This window comes from Parambassis ranga, chromosome 14, assembly GCF_900634625.1.
Source record: "Parambassis ranga chromosome 14, fParRan2.1, whole genome shotgun sequence".
NCBI lineage: Eukaryota > Metazoa > Chordata > Actinopteri > Ambassidae > Parambassis > Parambassis ranga.
Genome location: NC_041034.1, coordinates 14,828,029 through 14,852,664, shown reverse-complemented (window position 1 = coordinate 14,852,664; position 24,636 = coordinate 14,828,029). Strand labels below are relative to the sequence as shown.

The 24,636-nt window shown below is 40.5% G+C and overlaps 1 protein-coding gene across 1 annotated transcript in view; it reads left to right on the top strand.

The window, feature by feature from the left end:
• pcdh1a (protocadherin 1a) overlaps nt 1-24,636 on the top strand; it is a 69,602-nt gene that overhangs the window by 35,898 nt on the left and 9,068 nt on the right. Inside the window, exon 3 of the mRNA XM_028421750.1 lies at nt 14,466-14,685. Within this exon, the coding sequence (XP_028277551.1) occupies nt 14,466-14,685 (220 nt within the window). The remainder of the gene's footprint in view (nt 1-14,465; nt 14,686-24,636) is intronic.

Sequence of the window (24,636 nt, the reverse complement as noted above, 5' to 3'; positions counted from 1 at the left end):
AAAGCAGTTTGTCGATAGTATTAGGGGGAGATATGCTATATCTAATACTTCCTTTGTGGTTGTGGTTCATTACAGGACATTCAAAGAATCCTGTTTACTAATTTATGCAAAGACTACAGCTCAGATCTCTAAAATTCAAGTTCAAATCAATACCTCACTGAAAGCACTATAAAATCAAATGGAGATCATAAGCAGGATTGCAGCGTAAGGATAAGGGCCTCTCATGGTAAATGCAGAGCACTTTATACTAAAGATATACTAATGAGTGTCCATTTTATTAGACCTTAATCAAATAAGCCACCTGTTTCTTTAATTCTGTGAAGATTCATTGATGTTGTGGCATGAGAAGCAGAAGAAAAAACATATTTGAATTGTAAAGGTTAGATTTGTATGCATTTGATGGCCCCTTGTGTTTGATGCTGATCTTGGTCTGCTGGTTACAAAAGCAACTCTTGTATATCTGTAGTTAAAAATACCCGCCGATGTCAGAAGAATATGGAAAAATCTTAGAAAATAAAGAGTTTGTTGATCAGGGCTTGCGGTTATTATTGTTTGCGTCTCGCTTCTAAAGCCCCTCAGCTGTGTCATCTTATTGTAAAGATGCCTTTCCAACATGACATTATACAAGCTTACAAAAAGCAAAAGGTAATATGTAAGTGAATCTATTCTGGCAGCATGTTCTGTAACCACCCAAACAGACTTCATAGGGAATAAAGAAAGTGGGGAAGCTGGAGGGGGGGAGGCAGCCAGTGAGGAATCATGGGCTGTCAGAACCGTGTCTGTCTAAGCTTCAGGAATCCAGGAAGCTAATGCTGTTTGATGTATTAACCATGATGGAGGGGGCAGTGTCTGTGTGTTCATGTGCAGTCCTGTAAGGATTTGGGTACATTGTGTCTGAGTGTGTGCGTCATGGGCACAAGTATGTGTGTGCGTTGATGAATTTGCCCATATAATATGTGTATACGGGCAAGAATGTGTGTGTGTGTGTGTGTGTGTGTGTGTGTGCGCTCATTGACAAGTGAAAGAGGAAGGAGAAATGATGTTGTTTGATGTATTAATCATGCATATGTGGGATTGAGAGGCTCTGTGATGGGTTGCTCGGGCACTGATTCTATCTTCAATCAGGGGCTCATTTGGGTCCCTTTGTGTAAATGCTTAACATTGTTTAGCGGAAAATAAGCAGTCTGCTTATTTGTGTGTGGCATTTGAGACAGACTGAGAGGAGGGGGGGGTGTGTTGAAAGAGTGTGTTTCTCAGATTTTTCAGCATAGTGGAAGAACTCTTTTCCACAAACCAATCTTTTGATTTGATTTATCAAGCGCTTATAAGTGGCCTGAGGAAGCGTGTTATACAAGCAACACCTCTGTGTGTATGAGTTAATCAATAAAAGGTATCTATATGCTCTCATGATTTATCAGCTTCACGTCCACCCTCGTGACAGATCGCTCCAGCGGAAAGCAGAAGAATAACTGCGCCCATTAGGACAGTCCATTTTAAAACTATACACTTAATTAGTCGTGTTTATTTTGTGCTCCTTCCATCCATACTCAGGTACGAGTTGGCGCTCAGAAAGTTATTAAGGTGCAGAAGAAGAAGGTGCCTTTTTTTTCCAATTCACTTCGCCCACCTTTGCTATTGAAATCTTGTCCAAGAGGCACTCCTACTGTCTAAAATTTAATCCATGTTGCCTTTGGATTACAAATGTATTTCGTTTGACACTTTAATTCACTGCAGTGCTCGAGTTCTGTTGCCAGGCAACTCTGTTAAGGTGCACACAAAGGACCATTATAGATTTCTTGGGTGCAACAGTTAACTTGTACTTCTGTAAAAAAAAAATATTTATATATATATTGTACCATTTTGTATCCTGATAAATGCTTCCATTTGTTGCTTTTTCCCCATGTTTCCAGTGCAGTCCTCACTATGGCCTGTTCTTTCATTCCATTCAATAATATGCAGTTTATTTTTTAGCTAAATAGGCCTCCTTGCAAAAGAATAAGTCCTGCCAACTGTGTGCTCCGGCTCCTCCACAGCACTAGGAAAGAATCAAGTTGAGTGCCTCTTCTTATGCATCTATCAGACATATGTTACTAACGAGAGATGACAGCATGGCCCACAGTATTTAAATGGTTCATGGTGCTTGTTCTCTGATGGCTACGATATGACATGATGAGCCATAAATATGTCAGATATGACTCAAATGAGCTCTGAAAGGATATGGCAATAGAGTATTCATACTAGATATTCTGCTTTGAGGCCTTGTCTAAACTCCATTGTGGAGCACTCCACAAAATATTTCATCAGCAGATTAATCAAATCTGTCATCAATATCATACCATGTCTGTATCAAGTGTGTCTAATGTATTCCCCTCACAGTGTTACCCAAGCTGGAGAATGACTGTGACAGAGATGCACTTATATTTTTTTAGGAAAAGTTCCAATATTAAATATCTACACTGATGCATGTAATATTTTGAAACTTAAGCTGTCCTTGGATATATGTTGAAAATTTGGGACAGCCTGGAACTCAGCAGGGCATCTTTCTCTCTCTCTCTCTCTCTCTGTGTGTGTTTTATTTTTATTTTTTTTCCCTGGGTGGAAGTTGCCATATTTTGTTTGAAGCCTCCAGGAACATCATTGCTCAGTTGCAGGCTGTCGCAAAAAAAAAAAAGAAGGAGAGAGGGCAGGATGGAGAAGGGATCAGAGGTATAACATTTGAGGGACAGAAATGCTGTAGGATTACATGTGCATGTCCGGCAAATGGGCGATGACACCGAGGGCAGGACAGGATAGGTGTATGTGTGTGTGTGAGTTTGTTTGCACTGTGATTGAGATGCAGTCAGTGGATTACAGAGCTCTTCGGACAAAATCACGCTAACTCCTAAAGGCCTCAACACAGAAGGCAGCTCACTCAAACAGAGTAATCTCTTCATCTGAGTTCTGATATTTTGTTTTTCTGTCTGGTTTCACTGCGCCTTGGTCTTCTCAATCCCCGTGTCTGCTGGAAGATCAATGACGAGAACACATTCTGCTTCGCCAGTGGCTGGGCGCTTGTAGTCAGAGAGATGAAAAAGGTCACTATGAATCTAATTAAGCATGATTTTTTTTCCAGTTCCTTGATAAGATGGCGGTGCATGAGGGCCCCCCCCATCAGGTTGCATGGGTAAGATTACTTAGTGCAAGAATGTGAGAGGCAGACACACTTCCCAAATCGTCCAGCTCTCTCGAATGTATTGCCAATCGGGACATCTCGGATGCAGGGTAACAAATCAAGACAAGCGAGACCGTGAGAGTTGCTATTAATAGCAACGCATGAACGTCCATGCACACGCGTACACACAGGGATTGCACACTCCCGTGCACATATAAGAGGAAGTTTTAAGTATGGTTGAAGGCTTTTTCATCCCTCTCCCCAATCCAATTACGTTCCAGTTCAAACAAATGGAAGTCTATGCATGCCTTTCACCCAGATGCTGCAGCAATAGAGATATTAACTCTGAAGATGGGATGTTTGAGAGGCAATAAGGTACCCAGCAGGGAGTGGATATTGAGGATTAATTTCTCTCATGTCTGATTCTTTACTTCCCCCATCAGCCCATCTTCTTCTCTGTCTGTTCCCTTCTGGCGTTATTAACTCCTAATATGTTTTTCAGAGAGTCAGTTCGGAGGATGCTTATTTTACAGTATATTGTAGAAAATTGGATATGGAAACAATCTTCCATTTGCTGTAGCAGACTATCAAAGAATTTAAGTTGACATAAACCTTGTTCAATTGAGCTTACCGTTCCTCGCTGACACGAGTACAATGGCAAAGAGTATACAGGCCCACAGACAGCTATTACAGTGTGGTGACTGTGCAACTTCTGCCCTGGGCTTAAAAAACAGTAAATATTGATTGATTAAAAAAAAAAAAAAAAAAACTTGAAGCTTGCAGTGTTAAAAAGAAAAATAGAAAATGCACTGTTGAGTGTCAGATGAAGCCGTGAGTTGTTACATACTGCTTGAATTTAAAGGATATTTATTTCGGCAGCATGCATGCCATGGCTCTGTCCTGTGACCTGTTTCTCCTTACCATCGGCACGCTGGAAAATGACTCCATTAACTTCACTTCCTGTCATGTCTTTCTGTTAAAGCATCACCTTTAAATTCTGTTTACTTTTAATTCACTTTTATTTAGCCTTGCTGCACCTGGAGATTGGATTGGAAACTTGCCCTTGGGACATTTATTTAGATAAAAAAATGTAGCTACAGTTGACCATTAGAGGGCTGTGAAGCCACAGGGCAAACACACACACACACACAGATACTGCAATTTGCAAGGCTGCCAAAGCGTCTGCTCAGCAACATTATAGAGCATGACCAGATGTGATCTCACAAACTTTGAGGCCAATTCCCGCCAGTTATGTAAAATTTGGTTTCTCTTGCTGATGGAATAGAAAATTAGGGACTGTGCTTTAAAGTTCAAATACATGCTGGCTGGAGTCTACAATATTAGATCTCCCAAAGATTTATTTTTTTGTACCTGCACTGCAGTAATATGGGCCTAATTAGGATAAATTTCATATCATATTATTGGTACAGGCTTCTATCTTCAGTCAATGAAACCAGCTCTTATCATTTCAATGAAAAGGAGTGAACTCTCCAATGGTGGAGCACTGTTTTTTTGAGGAGTTTTACAAAAGAGGCAAGTGATGTTTCAGAGGTGTAAGAGTCACACAGTGCAAATACATGGCGCCCAAAATATCCCGCTGAGGTCAGATTGTGTCAGGTTTTAAGTTGAAGCCGAATTTCAGTTTGCATTAAAATCACTGTCACCACCCTTTTCATGCGTGATGATGTGTATCCATAGCTATGATGAGTGGAGATAATGGATCCAGCAATAATATAAAGACAAAAACTACAAAAAACTCCCTTGTACCGTTGCCACTGTTCAGGCGGATTATACAAGGAAGCCAACATAACCCCCTCTGTACAGACCCGCTCTCTAGCCTTCACCCTAATGAGAACAAACCTTTGCCTTTCTACTCTAAATAGTTCTGGTTTCTAAACATTTGTCTATTTCCTGGAGCTTTCTCTGCTTCTCACTTACCCCTGTACCCTGCTGGCCTGCTTCCAAAGTACAATGTAGCCACTGTAATTCACAGTACTCTTTTAAATGCTGCTGTTGTTGTGGTTGCTGGAAATAATTTAGCCTCAAATATACTTTGGCCTTCAAGAGAGCGGTAACGTCTGGGTCAGCCGATCAACTAAATAAAGGGAGTTTTATTGAGCGTAATCATTCATCAAAGAGAAACAGATCTGAAAATTAAAGTCGGTGTGCCCTCTATGTAGGAAAATAAAAAAACGTACTGCCATCAAAATGCAATGATGTGTCAATAAAAACACACATTTGTTAAGGTCAAACCACCGTATGGAGTAAAAAATGATGTTTACGTAATATATATAAATATATATATATATATACGTAAACATCAGTTTATATATATATAGCGGACATGAAAGATGCAGCTGTGGCTCAAGTGGTAGAGCGGTTGTCCACTGACTGTGAGGTTGGTGATTCAAAGTGCTTTGAGTACCTTTTAGTAGGTAGAAAAAAGCACTATATATAGTATAGTATAAGACATACAGCTAACACAATACATACAAATAAACAAAACCCAACCAACATGCACAGTAAATACACACATGCTTCACATATAAGTAACCCAATGCATTGCATATCATATCATAATAAACTCATAAAGAGTAAATATATATATAAACATGGCTCCATTTTAATACAGTATATAGAGTATATGAAAAACAAGCTGCTTTGTCTTGGATTCATAAGAACAATACGACCACGGTTTTTAATATCTGCTTCTGGGAGGAAAATCAAATAACTATAAGAAACATGAACGCACCACTAGTTGTCAACTTTAATAACTTCAAAAGCAACAAACAAAGTATACCTGGAACCTGTCAGACACACAAATACTTCATGTTTCCTGTGACACCCAACTTTAAAAAAAGCACTTTCCCTCCAAGCCTTAATACCAACTACAGGCCTGATTGGCTCATTTATATTAGCATATTTAGTCCCCACAGTTTAAGACAATGAGAGTGTCAGTATAGAAAGACATCACCATCAAAAGCCTAAACCAATCACAAATTCTAATCCTGTGCCCTTCCCAATTAAGTTTTACCACTGATCCTTTCTCTGGCTTCCCCAAAGCTTATCCCTCTCTTCCAAATCTCTCCAGACACCAAAGAATATTACATTTGTGTTCCCCCCGTTCCATAATCTTATTTCATTATGGTAGAAAAATACCAATTAAACAAATTATACAGCAGCTTTTATTTGTGAATATTACGTATATGTATGAACTATACTTATCGCTTCATCATATGAATTTATGGGTCTGTGTCTATGTTCATGTTTGTTATTTCAACATCCACACATGTGGCCTGTTGCAGACAAAGGGTTCAACAATTTATTCTGCATTGACACAACTATCCACTGCACTCTTTTTTTCCCCATTTTTTTTCTCTGTGTCAAAACAAATAACTGCACCACCGGCACAGTCTTGGCATGCCCCGAAATTACCAAATGGGCACAGGCAGGGGGACCACTTTTTGCTCGCACAAGTCCCCAGTTTCCCCAAGACGAGTTGTGCAGAGAAGAAGATTACTTTTCAGACTATAATTTGTTTTTGACATTGTGTGTTCAAAGCATTTTACGCTCTCATCAAACGCTAAACGAACGTAATTTGGTTCAAAGCGGGTCAGCGGAGGTGGGAGGTTTTTTCTGTGTGGTAGCTGTGGCAGTGGGGACGGGATCATTGCTTGGATGATGCCCCGCAGCTGACAGCAGCAAACCGACCAGAATCAGTTTCATACTCCCGCATGAAATGTGTTCTATGGTGAAGAGTGTTCTTGTAATGGAAAAAAAAGAGACATCCATAGCTCATTGTGGGACAGAGGGGCTGACGGAGAGCTTTTTGTCGAAGGGTGATGCATTCACACCAGCACTCCCACATCCTGTCATATGGAATGGCATGAACAGTCAGATTTGTCATTAGATGTGGCAGCTATATTCACACTTGGTGGGTCCTGCTGCAGTAATACTTGGTTTTACTGTGACAACATTATGGTGTTTCAAGGCCAGTGCTCCCATTGAAATGAAATTCTTTGTGTAGGGGGGGGAGAAAAAAAAAGAAAATGCTCCAGAATAAGCGGCAGCACAGACAGTGAAGAATGCAAATCCAGTCTTGCCTATCAAGACCATTAATGTCTATGTGATTGTTTTTTAATGCATTCACTACAGCCTTTTTTTCTCCCCATTTACAGTACGTGAACAAAGGGACTTCTGGTCTTTATCCACCCCTCGCCCCCACCCCTCCCCTGTCTGATCACTTCATCCTCCACCCAAACCCATGCTGACTCCTCTGCACTCTTCCCCCCACCCTGCCTCACGCTTATGTTCTTCCCTCCCCCTCTCTAGCGTGTCCCCTAGTTTTCTGGTAGCTGTGTCTCTTTGATAATCCAAGACTCTTTGAAGACTCCAATTCCACGCTGCTTGCCTCGCAGCTATTGCACCTACAAAAACAACTGTGTGTGTGGGTGTGTGTGTGTGTGTGTAAGTGTAGGGAGAGAGAGAGAGAGAGAGCAAAAGAGTGAGAGCAGTAGATGGGATGAGAATGGAGGACATAATGGTGGAGTAGAAAATAAAAACAGTTCCATATGCATTTCTTTTGCGACTGCTTCAGTCTTTATGGTTTTATGCTTGCTGCATGTACTGAGAGGTGCACTTCTTCATTGTCATATTTGTTGGTGCAGCTCATTTTTTCTGTGCCTTCAGAGGCAGCAGCTCATTGATTCCTGCATACACGCCCAAAATGCCAGAGCCAAGATGTACTCACAAACACACTGTAACTAAATGGAAACACTAGGTCTCACACTGAGGGAACTTGGAGATGCACAAGATCAAACTAGATGTGTATTCTAGTAACATAAAAATTGAAAGTTTGTCCGCTCCTGACAGGTAATTAGAGTAAATTAGTTGGCTATAGTAAAAACGCCACAGTGATCAAAATTAATCATTACTAAAACATTTTTCTTCTTTCCACTTCCCCTCCACTTTGCACCGCCGTCTCCTCCTCTTACCTCCGCTAAGTGTGTCTGCTCCCTGTAATTTCGTCTCCATTTCTCCATTGTTTCAGTCTCAATCTTTAGTCCCCTCTTCTTCCATCTTAGTCTCCAGCCCTCCCTTTTTGTCTCTGTCATTCCGCCTCTCCTTGGCAGAGGAGCTTGCCATTGGGATTTAGAAGAAATTGAATTGAATTATGAAGGAATTTCTCTGCAGCACGATTGGCATCATTTCCTCCACACAATAGAACATCATTCTCATATCTCTCAGTGTGAGGGAATGAAAATAGGCCGTGCACCATTCTTTCTCTCATCCTTTTAAATTGAATTTTTCATATCACAGGGGCACTGAGACATCAGCCGTTTCCTTTAACATGGGCAGAAAACCCATTTCATAATATCAGAGACACATAACTGTGATTCAATAGGAAAAGTCTGGCTCCCAGCACCAGTACACATACAAACCGTACGATATACCTCAACTCGGGGTTGATAAACAGGGCCACATAGGCATCGTGCAGCTTGAAAAGTTAAGGGTATTCCAGGACATTTGACTGTTTGCCTTCACAGCTGCTTCATAGCACTCCATTGTAAATGAAATGAATCCCAGCTTACTCTCATAACTGTCTGCATTCCTCTCTCCCTCTCCACCTGTGAGAAACATAGCGTGCTGTATATTCCTCACCATCTGAAGCCTCCCATTTTACCAGTTTACTTTTATTAGAGGAAAAGCTACTGCTCCCTGATTGTCCTTGCAGAAGCTGTATTTTCCACTCGCAAATTGCACCCAAGATGCTACAATGTGGAGATGATTGTGTTTACTTGGTTATTATCCCCATTCATGTGTCTTCTTCAGAGTTATGAAACTCGGGCTCTGCTGCTTGAAAAGAAATTCTGAATATTCAGCAGGTTTTTCTGGCCAAAGTTATTCAGCCTGAACAATACCTCTGTGTAATAAAAAATTTAAATTTGGCAACAGAATAACAGTGACAAATGTACATTGTGCCTAGACATGGAAGAGAGAACTAAAACTCCACGTACAGTCTTGGTCGTTGTAACTTTTTAGAAAAATCCTCTCAACACATGATGAAATACAGATTGGCAAATTAGAATGATGTTCCCTACAAGTGGCATATCTATATTTATCACTTTACACCAATTTAGCCCATGTTATTATTCACCGTTGGAGGAAAATGGATAACTAAATTGATTTAAAGGGATTATTTTATGATTAATTCATAAAAGTGATGCAATATTTGACGATGAGCCAGATATATTTCAGCAAGCAATCAGAGTAGCAAAAATGGAGATGTAATCAAAGTGGCATAAATGGGCTATCATGCCTCTAAGATTAGACACTTTAAATCACAGGTCTGATTTTATTTTGTTTTTTAATGTACAGATATGAAAATTGATCTTAAATGTGAGTACAGAACCACCATAATATTAGTTTACTGTAGTAATAATAATAATAGAAATAATAATGGCATATTTTATGTTATAAGCCACCTTGCTTGATCATGTAAAAGTGTAGAGCACCATTCAGTCTAACTCACTTGCGGCTCAGCTGGAAATCTGGTCTGAAAGTGGCAAAGAAAATGGAAGAACTTCCCCATCTGCATGAGTACCAGCAGCTCTGTGCACTGGCAATCAGTGAGGCTTGGCTGGATGACAGGGGCACCTGACGGCAGAGTGGTGTCAGGTAGCCTCAGGGCATTCACCGGTGGACCGGGGGAACTCAGTGCAATGTGAGAGTAGCAGGGTCTGCTGTCCCATCAGGGATCACTGGTGCAAATCAGCATTGGCAATAGAGATGCTCCACAGTCCAAAATGCTACCCTTTGCCCCAGGAATCTCTTTTTTATTCCTTTATCCAAGCTGCAGGCTAATAGTTTTTTTTTTAATTTGCAATCTAATCTTTAGGACAGACTGTCCAGATTGTTATTTGCAAGTGATTTGTGATGTAACCATTAATGATAACCCATCTGTGTCAGTTGCTGTGGAAACGATGTAAAGTACGTTCACAAACTGGCGTTGTGTTTTTTTTTTTTGTTTTTTGTTTTTTCTTCCCCTATACAGACACAAAACAGCAAGCCACAGGCTGGGTGAATAATGGAGACGTATACTCACACTCCTAACACCATAGCAATATCTAGTCTGTGTGCAGAAGTCCTCCATCACGGCAGACAACATTACTGACAGAGGTGGCTGATATATGTTTTTTTTTGCTGCAGTTGCTACCAGGCTAACAGCTCTGTGACGTCACAGCTGTGTGTCAGACAGAAAGTGATGTAGGATGGTTTTTAAATCAGATATCAGCGCCCTCATGAATTCAGTTTAAATCTGATTTGATGAATGAAATATTTATTCTGATATTTCACTGTGCTAGAAATGTAATATGAGCTGCCAGTCTCAGCATAACCAAATATGAACTCTTTAGTTCAGGCCTTCTTTTTCCTCAACCTTAGCTTCATGGTGGAGATCAGCGCTGATTATTTGCTTCTGCAAGTTAATCAGAAACCAGTGTTTGGTCATGTCATAGTATTTTTGTAACCTGCTGATTTGATGCCAGATAAAAGCAGTGCAATCCATACAATTCCTTGTCTATGGATATTGTGTGTACATGTTCTATCTTGAAATCAATAAAAGAATGAGAAGTGTCTCTTCCTATTGGCACTTTTTACATCAATATTCTCTTAATTAACAATGAGCTTCCATAACTACTTAAAATACAAGCACATCAAAAGGCTTTCAGTGTACCTTTTATCTGTGTAGTGTTTTTTTCCCATGACAGGGCTTTTAGTTTGACATTTTGTCATCTATAATTCCAAAAAAGGCTTCCTCCAAGTTGTCCGTATGAGGGAATAAAATAAGAGTCAATATCAGCAAGTTGCCTTCTAAATAGTATATGGTCCATATTAATATCTTTATTTAAAGAATGATGAAAAACTACAGTTTATTAAAAATGTCAGGAGAATGTTTGCAATATTTCCCTATAAAAGTGGCAACAACAATCAGTTGATTTGTTCATTGAATGTTGACCAGCTCATGGGCATACCGCTTATTATGTACTCGGCTTTCAGTGTGCCAGAACACCAAAATTAAAAAAAAAATACTAGTTTGTTGCTTCATAATATTCAGTAATTGTCAGAAAAACTAGGGCCACAGCCTGACGCTGGGTGACTTTCGTCTTTGTGCATCACTGCCCTGTATGTTTGGGGTGTATGTATATGTGTATGAACTATACCACTGGCTTGTGGCAAACAGGTACGGTTGTAGCTGTTGTCTGTCCTTGGTAGCTTTAAAATGTGTCATCCATATAGTAATGAAATGAACGAACTGCTTCACTATTCCACTGCCAGTTTCTCTGATATTTAACATCAACATTCTGCTGTAACATCATTTGGCTTGAAAGTCTAGATAATATTTTTGGTGGACAGGAAAAGAGGGTGCTAGGTAGGCAGATGATGATCACTGTTTATCACTGTGTTAAATGTGCCTTGGTCCTCTTGTAAAGACTGCTGTATCTTTCCATCTGCTCTGGGATTTCATTATTGTAAACGAGGCCATTTTAGCTCAGTCTAAATGGGGTTATGAATTCAGATGTCATCATAAATGTCCCCTCTTTCATTCTCAGCCCCATAGCTTCTTACTCCTACAACAATGCCCAAACAATCCCACTCTCCCGCCTCCAGTCTCCCAGAATCTAATCCTTCTGCTTGTCCCCTCTAGCCAAAGCGTGGTCCGTGTCTGCCTGACCAACTCCCCACTCCTGCTCAGCCTCCCCTTCCATCCTTCCGTCTTGCTGCATCCCTGCAGCCCCCAAGGCCTGGCGAAGGATTTGTGCTCTGACTAAAAGGAGAATCTATTTCCCATCTCAGCAGCCTTAGCTAGTTATCATACTCAGGAAACATGCTGACTCTCTGGAGTGATGCCTTAAGGAGAAGTTTAAGCAAGAATCCATATTTGAACAACTAAATACTCCCTCCCATTTCAATAGATGCGAAGGCTAAGTGTTGGCCAGTCATATTGTAAGATTGCACCACTGGCAATAGTTGCAAAACTTGAGTTTAAAGGTGCAGCAAGTAGTGCTGAGTGAGCTCTATTAGGTTTTTTATTTGTATTTCATCTGCAACAATCAAATTATTGTGTGTTTGTTAGTTAAGCCATGCATATCTGCTTAGGCAATGGGTTCTCTGAAGCATAATGCCATGTAATATTTCTACGGTAAGCCAGAAGGGACAAACCAAACACAGACTTACACTTTTTCCATTATCTTCAAAATGGTTGCCAAAACTGTTCAGTCCCCAGTCTGTTGCATTGTGCAACCTCACCACTAGATGCTGCAGAATCCTACACACTGGTCCTTTAAATTAGATTAATCAATACAAATAACCCTTGTCTTTTCACTTGTATTCAACTCTACACATAGCTGATAAGCACATTTTACAGTTACAAGTGTGTAATGTGGAGACAAACATATCAAAGAGGATGTTCAATAAAAGAAAACAAACCAAAAATCTCCCATTGCACTCTTTTCTCATTTTTGCAACCTTCAAATCATTGTCTGGAACAAAAGACATCAAAGTTATTGTTTTAAAACCTTGTTGTTTGAAACATTATGACAACAGATAACATGATCCCATGTTATCTGTGATGCTGTGGTGTACTAGCACTGGATGGTTAAAAAAATAGATGATGCAAGAGATGCATCTGCACCGTCATAAAAATGTGGCAGGTTGACAGGCAGAGAGGATTTCTGGAAACACACTAACAGCATTAAGAACGGGGTGTTGATAGCACTTACCTAAGCTCTAAAAGCATTTTCCAACATCTGGTGTGCATGTACTAAAAAGCTGATGGGCCAGTGATTTCTGGCATGGATTTGTTTGCAAAGAAAAGCGGTTGAACGGTAGAAAAAATCGCAGACCCGTGGTATCGATCGGGGCTGACTGGTGTAGCAGAGGCAGGCCTGTTCTGCTGTATCAGTGCTTTTCCTGACTTTTACGAGAGGTGGGTGGGGTGTGCAGGGGTTGGGGTGGGGCGGTGGAGTGTGATTGCATGTGCTGTGAGGAGTCATCTTTCTGTTGTGGATCGGTGGTAAGTAGCCATTAGTAAACTGATCTTTGGAAGAGGAAATTTAATGGTCTCCTAACTGTATTTACAAGCCATTCAATTTGATAAAGGGTGTGATCTGAAATGATTTATCATATGTTGCTTTGAATCTATCAATTTCAGGATTTCATCAAGACTATACTTTTATTTTACATTTTATCCAGAAGCAGATCTAATAGCATATTCTAATGCTATCAAAAATAATGCCGGCTCAAAGTCTATTTCCATTACTTTGTTTTGGTTCTTTTTTGTTAGCCTTATTTAGATCTTCTTGGGATTCCTTTTTAGTTAAATTGCAGAAATATTATTGAGCTTTCCGCTCAGTTAAACATCAAAAGCAGGGGGAAGAGAAATATTAAAATATGGAGATAGGAAGTGGCTCACTGGGGCTACTGATTAGTGTACCCATCATTGTCATCAGAATTCATTTGGCAGGGGCAGATTGAGAAAATTAAACTTTTGTCTGACTAATAATGATAATAATAGCAGTAATAACACTTTTTCACGTTCTCAATTTCGCCGACATCCCGTGACACTTGTTTTATAATGTTTGCCTTCATTCGCATGGATGTAAAAAAAAAAAAATACTGCTGGAATCTCTTTATATACAAGCTGTTTTTATTTGGGCCACTGCTATCCAGTTATTATGGCACATTAGAATTTATCAGTGCACAGTCCGTCTCTATCTGGAGCTCTTGATAAGATAAATAAGGTTTTCAGTTTGCACCCTAGGTACATATTTCCAGGTACATAACATCAAGATAATGCAGTTAATCCACATATTTATTATACAGTGTACTTTATTCAAACAGATTTTTGATATGTTATTTTGACATATACAGCATTCGCCGTGACATTTAAACTTGGTAAAGTAAAAAAAAGTGTGAAATAAACTTCTTCCTGATTTTATTCATTTTTCTCCCTCCTAATTTGCACCTTCTTGTTGTAGAAGTCAATAACCTCATACATTTTCACCTTATATATTCTTCAGAATAATAACAGTGCAAAGGACTATGTAATATTTAAGAGTTTTAATATTTAATGTCATTTTCTGACTTTTGTTAAGAGTGAACGTAAGAATAAAAATTCAGACAGCAGGTGCTTTGAATGGCTTTTTAAGCTGCATGGCTTACCATAGCATCAAACAGCCATCAAACTAGTTCAACAAACAGAAAAATAGTTTCTTCATGTTGCAGAAATGTATTTGTCTTTCTGCTTTTTTAGCATCCCCACCGGCGGGTGACCTTTTCCACCACCAACCCAGTGCAGGACCTGCAGGATGCCTCTCAGCACAGCTACTATGACAGCGGTTTGGAGGAATCTGAGACTCCCAGCAGTAAGTCATCGTCTGGGCCTCGCATCGGACCCCTGACCCTGCCCGAGGACCACTATGAGAGAACCACTCCAGATGGCAGCATCGGAGAGACCGAACACCCGGAAAACGGTACAGTGACAACCCTTTCTCCTGTATGAATATGTATCAAAATGTTAATACCTCTAATAGCATCCTGTTGTGTGTGTGCGAGTGTGTGTGGTGCTTGTTGGTGATGGAGACATTTGTGGGAGATTTGTTTGTGCTCTGTGGCCATTTCAGAGTGGAAATGTTGTGGCACCCTTGACGTTGACTTGCTGTGTTTGTCGATGGCTGTGTGCAGTGTTATTGGGTTTTAAGCAGATCTGTGTTTGTGTGTGTAGGCGTGTGTGTGTGTGTGTGTGTGTGTGTGGTTTCAGGGACGGAGTAAGCAGCGTCTCCATCCCCCTCATCAGCAGGTCCTCTGTCAGACATCCTTAATGACCCTCTCTCACAAGTGTGCTAATTAAAAAGCCCAACTAATGGAGCATTTGCCCTCTAAATAAATCTGAACCATGACATCTGTGCAGACAACAGTGTGTTTACTCTAAGCATTTCCTTGCCTCTAGTTGGATGCAAGTTACACAGCAGCTTAGGTGTGCAGGTGCCATAATTTCTGGGCACTGTAATCAATCTGCAGGCTGGACGCTGATGGTCGCAGCATAGGTCCATATTTATAAAGTCATAGCCAATTCTGCCATTCTGTGGACTGTGTATCATAATAACAATTTTGCTGCCTTAAGCTGCCAAACATAATCCATTACCTGTCTATGATAAGTGATTTCCATGCTGCATTTCCATGTATTGCACCACTCTCTGGACTAGACACTTTTACACGGTGATATTTCACTGCTCACCTGGAACGTCTCACTTTTCTCCTTATATTTATATATCATTAGTTTGTAGCATTAATGCGAGTTTATCACACAAAACCCACATAAGGTTTTGAGCTTTTGCTGCCCCGTACAAAATGGAGAAAGCATCAGCGAGTACACGATAGAGTTGCAGATCAACATTGACAGTTATGTTGCCATGCTGTGAGTGAAGAAGACACAGATGTATCTATTGTCAGTGGGACTACATCATGAGTGCAAAGAGATTTCTGGCTCTTTTTTTTTTAAAAAAAAAGGAAGACAAAAAAAGACTATTTCAATCCCAAGCACTCCCAGGTTGCAAAACAATGCAGGATCAAAGGCTAAAATGTGTCACCATCACGCCAGAACCGCAGATGACAAACTTTCTATTATTAGTATGGCATCTTGCATTGTGATACATTGCCTCTTTACTATAAGACTGTGTTGGTTCTCATTAGTTAGTTTATTCATCTCTATTGCAAGTGTCTGTTTGTGTCAATTAGTGACACCATAATTCAAGCATGAGTGGGTGAGCAGGAGAGGACTGCGTCGTGCCGATGCTGCACTTCCTTCCCTCTAGCCCTATAGAGACTGTGTAGCGGCCTGTTTAACAAGTAGATTTAATCAATCCATATTCAGGCTAGCTGTTGATAGCACAAACCTGCAGCTGATGGCACATGTCCATTTTCTCCTTGCATTTAGTGGATATATATATACATGTGTGACGTGTATTTTTTTCTATCAGTGTGGCTGTTTGTTGTGTTTTCCTCCATCTGCAGAACACAAGCTTTTTTGTGAGACAGGGTGCTCTTTGTTGTCAGCAGCAGGAGAGCAAGATTGTGAGTGGAGATGGTGCAGTTAAAGAATGAAAAGGTGCCACAAGATGGGGGAGATGTTAGATTGTGACAGAAAGCGGGGACTAAGAATCTCCGACAAGAGAGTTCAGCCCATAGGACGCGCACATAGGACAGAGGAAGATGCAAAGATGAACCGCTAACCAAGGATAGACCTAATTAAAATGTGATTCCCTGTTCGGGGAGATAACAGAGAGAGCCCACATAAAATGAAAGATTAGACAGAAAAATCAAATGAGACGGAGGAATTCCTCCCCAGCTCCACCTGAATAGTGACATGAATTGTTTTTTTATTTTATTTTTTTTTTTATAAGCATTCATGAGTGACAGTGTGACAGGTTGTACTGGTGCAGAGCTTTATTCATTGCAGTAAAGATGACTGACAGGCAGAAAATGGGGAGGTGAACATGATGTGTCACTCCATTTAAGTTGGATAAAATGCAATATATGAACCTCAGACTGTCATACTTTTTGGCGTCGTAGGACCCCGGAAATATTGACACAGATGTATGTTTTGTTAGACAGTGTGATCTTTGACACTTTTGGATCTACATTTTTTAAATTGTTTATGGCCTACAGTGAAGAGTGTTGAACCTTAAAATCCATTTTAAATGAAATGTTTGTGTAAATTCTACTTTCAGGCATGCCTTTACAGTTTTAAGTAGTATTAGATTCGCTTCTGGAGTCAGGGCTCAGTGGAAAACTCACAGTTTTCTTATTTATGCTCTACTGCTGTTAGGGATATTAATGCCAGAGGTGGTTTATTAGCAGTGAATAAATTATTAGATATCAGGTGATCTATATTTAGTGGTGTTAAAAATTCTATTTGAAGACTGACCAAGGTTTATTGGAATGGTTAGCAGGAATAAAAGTGTGTGTGTGCGTGTGGTCTACAAGAGTCTCTCTGCTTCACTGACATCAACATATCCCTATATGGATTTTGGCTTTAGAATTAAGGGTGGATTCAAAATACAGCAGTAAAATGTCTGATATATGACATGTACGCTGCCTGATCTGCAGCAATTAGTTTCTGGAGTTCTTTTTTTTTTTTTTTCTTGGTATGAGCAGCTGCTCCCTCCTCCCACTTTGTTCCTAATTCTTGTCTTCAGGCTGTGTTAGAGTGCACTCCATTTCCCCGTGTGTATTTTCCACTCACATGTTCGCACGCGCAGTGCTCACACCGCACAACTGTTAGTTAATCTCATCAGGAAACTCAGTCCAGTAGTAATGTATGCATGCATTCAAGTGCGTGCACACCTGCATGCGTGCATGTATTTGTTTGCGGTGGTGTGTGTTGCATCACACCCCAAATCTCTAAATCATTTTGATTACAGTGCTGTTTTACTTTAATAGACTCTCATCATAATCACTGAGCTCTGTAATTCCCTTTAAATTGATTGCTTCAGACAGCATGAAAACTGCTTATCTTGTATGTCTGGTTGCTGTCAAGATGCATGATTTGTCATCCACAGTGAAATCAGGAGAAGACCAATGACTGGTCTCTGTCTGTCCCATCTGCCCATCCACTGTATCTCAGACACTGCTGATCAAAATTTGATTAGTGGTAGTGATGTCAAAGTGATTTACAGTATTTCATGCTGATTGCTTTACTGGGAGAATGCATCATTTTGTGAATTTTGATGTTTGCATTGCATGATTCTGAGACCCAGAAGAATGACATGAGTATTAAAAAAAGTATAACTTGATTTGCATGAAATATTAGTTTTACAGATGACTTCAGGCAACTTTAATCTTCTTTAATCCCTGAGCTGACATGGTTTATTTAATTTCACATACTTTTTCAATTGCTTCCATCAATTATATTTCATAAGAAAAAAAGGGATGACAGTCAAATGTTTCCTCTTTTATGTGTTTTTGTCAACATTAGTTGAATCCAGTGAGTTTATTTTGAGCACAAGCAAACCCTTTGGAGTCACATAATATAAATAGTCTGATACCCTGCTGCCCTTCAGCCCTGAGTGAGAGCCATCTGGGACTCATGATAGGCCTCTTCTCTATTCTTGGGACACAAGTTTGACCAGTAATCCCGTCATGTCCAGTCCAACCTAGACAATAATCACTCTTCCAAGGATCAGTGGCTAGGCATCTTGGCTGTGATATGAGGACTAGCACTGGCACAGGTGGGATCGAAGACAGGTACTAGCAGCCACACACACACACACACACACAAATACACACACACAAACTCAATTGACCACAGATGGAGGAATTTTGATGTGGCCGTGTGCCCAGCTTGAGGTCTCCCTGTGTCTTCCTCTATGCGGACTCACTGCCATATGGGCTATTGAGAAGGGTGAGATAAAATGGAATAAATGGCATTTGCATGATAATGAGGTTCTTTAGTAATGCTGTCTGATTTGTCTGCTTTAGATCTCGCAGATGATGCATGTAGCGTCATATATTTGTTCTGTTTGAACTCCTGTCAGGGGCTTTCCTTCGCTTTCAGTGCTTGCCACATCGGTATCATACAGAGCAGCACCATTTTAGCCAGTACCCTTTTGAGCATCATGAGTTTTCTGTGAACATTTGCTTTGTGTGTACAAAGCACAGGGGCATATTTTAACAAATAAAGATGTAGAGGAAGACAGAGAGGCAGAATGTCAACCTAATGGGGCTTGTTTGTCGTAGGAGTGCCAGCTTGGGCCCCTGCCCAGGGTGCGAGCATAGCGTGCCGATGCAGGGGTGTGGGTTTCCTCACAGATGTCAATGTACCTTGTCAGTGTCTCTGCCTGTTAGTAGTATTGAGTGGAGTAGTCCATGCCAGCCTGTACAAGCGCCACAGCCAAAACCAACCGCTGCTGGAACTGCCACCACCCAAAGAGGGGACAGGTCATGGGACTGGCAGTTTTGTGGAGGCTTCTGTGGGAAAAAAAAGTCCTTACAAGTGGCTCCCTGAGGCAAGTTGTCATGAGTAATACGCCTATAATCCAGAGCTCATTCTAGCACACGCATTATGCTCAGCTCACATCAGTTGCTGCTGTTTGTTAACCCCCTGATTGTTTGCAGTTTTATTTCAGAGCATATAGGTCACTGGATGAGCCTAAGTGGAGCAGAATTAAACTCTGTAACCTGGATAAGGCTTTGACACCAGAGACAATGGTTAACTAAAGCCCTTCACAAATGACTTCATGGGACAGTGCCGCTGAATCCAAAATGGCACTGGTGATGCGTCAACACGTCACAGTTTTGAATGTGTCCAGATTTCCCTTCGCCCAATTGAAAACTGAAAATGTGCTCTCGCTTGTGCGATCACTGACAATGAGGCCGACTCACTCATGCCAAACCTCAGCCACAGACACATTACAGTATTCCACAGCAGACGGGCCAGACTTTTTGAAAGGGGGTCTTTGTGACAGAAGTGACATGTTATTACATCTCAGACCATTAACTGTAGCAAAGTGCGGAATTGGCTTATTGTCTTTTTAGAGCAAACTGAAGTTATTGTGTGGCAGAGATTGCAGCCACACGTGAAATCTAGATGGAGCCAGAATAGAAAGTCCCATTATCCCAATAAATCTACCGACCTTGTATTCAATTTTATACCACCTTCTTTTAGACATAAAAGTGATTTCTCTGCAGTTTCATCATTGTGTCCAGCTGACTGGAAGACTGTGCTAACATCACCGATAATAGCATGTTTTGTTAGAACCTGGAATTTATTCAACTTTTGTTCTTTTCTTTGAATTTATTGCTTTTTATTTTTATTATTTCAACTTTTATTTCGCTGTTTTTAGTTATATAAAAGAAACGAGGGCAACCTTTTTCTTCAATAATAAAAACCCTTCTCTACATGTATGAATAATAAATAATAGAAGAGAAGATTTTTGGACTATTTTTCTAGGGACATATTTCCAGTTCTCTGAATTTTAATTGAGTTCTATCAGCTCTTATCCACATGTATATAACATGGATGAAAACCCCCGATGAGTGTTAAGAATTATCCACAGAAAGGAAAGTACATGCATATAAGCGCACATTAGGTTCCATAAATAGTGCTTTTAACACCACACTGCCGCTGAAAATGTCTGGTTTTAGCACTAAGCTTGTAAAATGAATGAGTGAGCCAGTATGCCTAAGCCAGTATCCCTAAGCTTTAGATGTGCTCATGTATTACCCTAACAAAAGTGGATGGCTCTCTGTACTTAGGCAAAAATTGGATAGCATGCTGCCTACTCTCGCCACGGCAGTGAGTCTGGGCAGCAGCCTGCTGAAGCAGCAGGTTTGGAGGTGGAAATGTGTGTGTGTAAATTTGGGTTTGAAAGTTTCTAGAAGACACATGGAGGGAAAAAATGTCTTAATTACCCAGGTGGTTGTAAGAGATGCTCCTTTTTAGCTGCATGTCCACTGGCAGGTCCAAGGGATCTTGGCTTGAAACTTTAAGGATAATTACGGAGGCAGAAATAGAAAGTGGTGGTAGAGCTCTGCTGCTCTCTGAGGGTCTTACCCAGTCTCACCCCAGATGTGATTCGTAGAGCAGGTAGAGCACTGTGCATCGGGGAGAGGGGGGTTGCTGGCTAGGGGCCAGTTCCACTTCAACCTCAGTTGGTCGGGCTGCTCAAGCCGGCATCAGTGGAAGGCCCTGGGGGTCATCTCTCCATCATAGTGTGATGGCGACCGAGAGCTGCTGAACCTCCCTCTAACTAGTGTTCTGCCCTTCAATGATGGATGGCACTTGAGGGACTTGAATTGTACTGTATGGGTCTGACATGCATTTCCTTATTTCCAGTGAGTCTCGCAGGGATGAAGCCGCTCTAGCTTTAAGGCTGATATCTCAGAATTCACTGCAGTTCAAGGACCCTAACAAACACATGGAGGAACAGCACCAGTGGAACTGAAAACATCCTCATAATACCAGATGGAAAGTGGGGAAACAATCAATTCTTAATTTGCAGTTTTGTGTTAACATGGTATATCATGCAGTCAATATTATACATGCCTTGAGCTAAATAAATTATTACTCTTGCTTATCTTCAGGATCAATGCATTTAAGTTGAGATAACGGATATCTCGCCGCCCTATTGCACAGAAACATATAAATAATTTTGGGATCCTTGCCATATCTCAGTGATTACTTCACCCATTCTAGAAATTTCTGGCATTCAAACCTCCCTTTAAAGCTTATACTTCCTGTGAGCTATCCCCAACAGAGTCCCTGTTCTCGAGCCAAAAGTAAAGTAATTCTGACAGAATATTGCATGACGATGTAAGCTCGGTTCCACCATGCTCTTCTGCCAGATCTCTGGTCTAATTAGAGAGCGAGTACTTGACTTTATTGTAAAAATCTGACACATTTTTGCTGTAGTTCCAAACTGCAGAACTGTAACACAGACACACACAGAAGATGTTCATTCTATTTCTTAGCCACTATCACATTTCTTATTATTTGTTTAAAGAAATTATCTTGAGTTAATTTTAACTTCGGGTAACTCCCTCTCAGATGGTCATGCTATGTGCAAGGCCCCAACACTTGTCACTCATTTTGATGAGCTGTCCACTGAAACTGTATCTAGCCTGGAGATGAGGTACCCATCAAACATACAGCCACCACAGGCAGCAGGAAAACAGATGGCAAGAGAAGACACTTAAAAAAAACACACAGCAATACTAATGTTTACTCTGGTTGTGCATTTGCTGCAAGTTTTTTTTCTTTTTCATCACTGCTTGCTGTTATTGACATTACACCTGATTGCTCCAATCAAGCTCCCGAGCAGCCATATTCATGCAGTAGAAAAAAAGTAAGTAGAGTAAAACAGAACATTGAAAGGTGTTTTGGCCATGCAGGGTTACAGACAGACCCAGACTGCTGCTGTGTACATGACCCATTTTACCCATCAGTGCATTAAATTTTCATTTTATTATCTCATAATGTAGTGTGTGCCCTGTCCATTTGTGATATTTTAATGTGATAAAACATTTATATTGCCGTTTTAATGCTGCTTTAATACACAAGACAGCACTAAAGTGCAGCCGTGATCTTCATTCAATTAACCAAAATGCTCGGCCTCCCGGACATGCCCAAGTGTTCCTGCTTCTCCTCAGTGTACTCCCAAATCGGCGCCAGTATCAGGTTAATGGTGTTATTGCGCTGGTTGATTATATCGAAGGATTTCGCAGAGCCTCAAAGAACATGGACGCTGACCCTTCCTTACCGTACTGTAGCTTAAAAATCAGTCAATCAAACACCAGCTGCGATATAGTACAGATCAGTAGGAAACAACAGGGGAGGGAGGAACCATGCTGGCCTCAAAAGCCGCCTTGATAACCCCCTGCTGCCTTCAGTGTTTTGCGTCCATATTTAAAGACTCAAATTTGCGGTTTCCTTAATAATTATATATTCAATCATGTTCTTGATTCTATGTGATATTTTTTCCCCCTGTTCTCCTAATCAAAGCCTTGACAGGGACGCTATCTTCTAGCAGAGCTGCTGTTCCTTTTGCCTCTCTCTGCTACACTAAAGGCAATTTTCATATTCCATCACGTTATAAATTTGAATTGTCCGGCTCCAAACCCATAGCTGTATTGTTCAGTGCATTGGGGGAACAGAGCTTTCCATCTGACTGCTTTAGTATGCTGAGTTTCCCATAGAATTGTCAGTCATGCAGCAACCCTCTATCTGCAGTAAATGGTCAAATAAAGCCTTTGCCTCTCCAGGGTTAGTGTTTAGCAGCTGCCTGGGCTGCTTACATGATTTTAAAGATGGGATTTTGTCAGATTACGCTGATGTTTGTCCATACTGGGCATGAAAATGATAAACCTCCTGCGCCTGTATTATTTAAATCTGTGTGTATTAACTTTTATCACAGTTATCTCTGCTGATAAAATGTGCATTTTGCCTGGAATGCACCCAAACAGCACGGTCCAATGAGAAAAATCGAAGCCCGTCTGCTATGGGTGGAATGATAAAAAAAAAAGTCACCATGAAACAACCATATAGGCTGTAGGCAAGGTTATGCAGCCTTAGAAGACATGAAAAAACAAATGCACAGACAATCTGAGACTGTGTTTACCGCTTCTATTTTTTCACTTCAGACTCCTGTGCAGGTGTAGGCTAATTAGCAGCTAATGTTAGCTCTCAAGTCAACCATGTCTCACGTTGCAGACTGTGGAGATCAAAGGCGGAATTAGCAAAGCGATAACGTCTTGATCGAAAGGGGAGGAAGAACAACACGCGGATCATGGAAGACATCCGTTTTACATGTCAATAAGATCAATGAGTGAAAGATAGTGAGCATGAAAGTTGTGAATAGGAATTTACTCTGGGGAGAAAAAAATCCCAAGAGGAAATTTCTCTTCTTTGATAATTAGAGATGGAGATCACGTATAGGGGGAAGACTTTGATTTCCCCCTATTGATAATAGAAGCCATACTATTTGGTGCGATTTAAACACATAATCATTAATATTCATTTCAATATATCAGACACATATATCACATATATCAGTTTAAAGGAGCCGAAAAACCAACTGCTTTTAGCGTCTACCTGCTGGTATGAGGCCATGGAGCACTGGCATAGTGAAAAAAAGGCCTCAGAAAGGGGCCAAAGAAGGAAGAAATCTTCAAAGGCAGGGACCAAGAAAGAGACATTCAGACAAGAAGAAGAAAGACGATTTGGGTGTGAGACAGGAATAGACAAGTGACTCTTGAAGTAAATGTCATCCCAGTAATCAGAGAGTGGCTCGGGTGATAAAACATTCTCTTTAATTATCTTGACAATATTTGCCTTTAAATATGTGATAAAACTTAAGGGTGGGGGTGGAGGGGGTATTTTTGGTGTTTAATTTTCTCAACTGCATCTTCAATTTCAACCTCACTGCTGTCACCAGTTATTAAGCCACAGTCTTTCATGTTTTTTAGTAACTAATCTTCACCAGAAACAGACTACTGATGATTGCTGACATCCAATATCAGCCAGGCGGAGCGCAGTCTGTCAAGCTGCTCAGCTAGAAAATGTGCTCTTAACGTTTTTGAAAAAATACAATTTACTATAAACCGGTGAATAATCTGCTACTGTTACTGTCCAACTGATTATTCACCTGAGCAAAATTTTACAGTGAAATTTATATGGCAAGTAAGAAAAAAATAAATAAATAAAAAAAATCACCAAGCTATTGAGCGTCCAGCCTCAGCCCCACACCACGGGGATTAGTCTACATTTCTTTGAGCATTTCTAATTAAATTACACAGAATGGGAAATGTGAGGTTTCCTATTACAGGAGTGAGAGAAACACAGAGAAGAAGAAGAAGAAGAAGAAGCAGAGTGGGCCTAAATGTAATCATGCAAGCAAGCATAAATATATTATGAGAAACCTATGAAG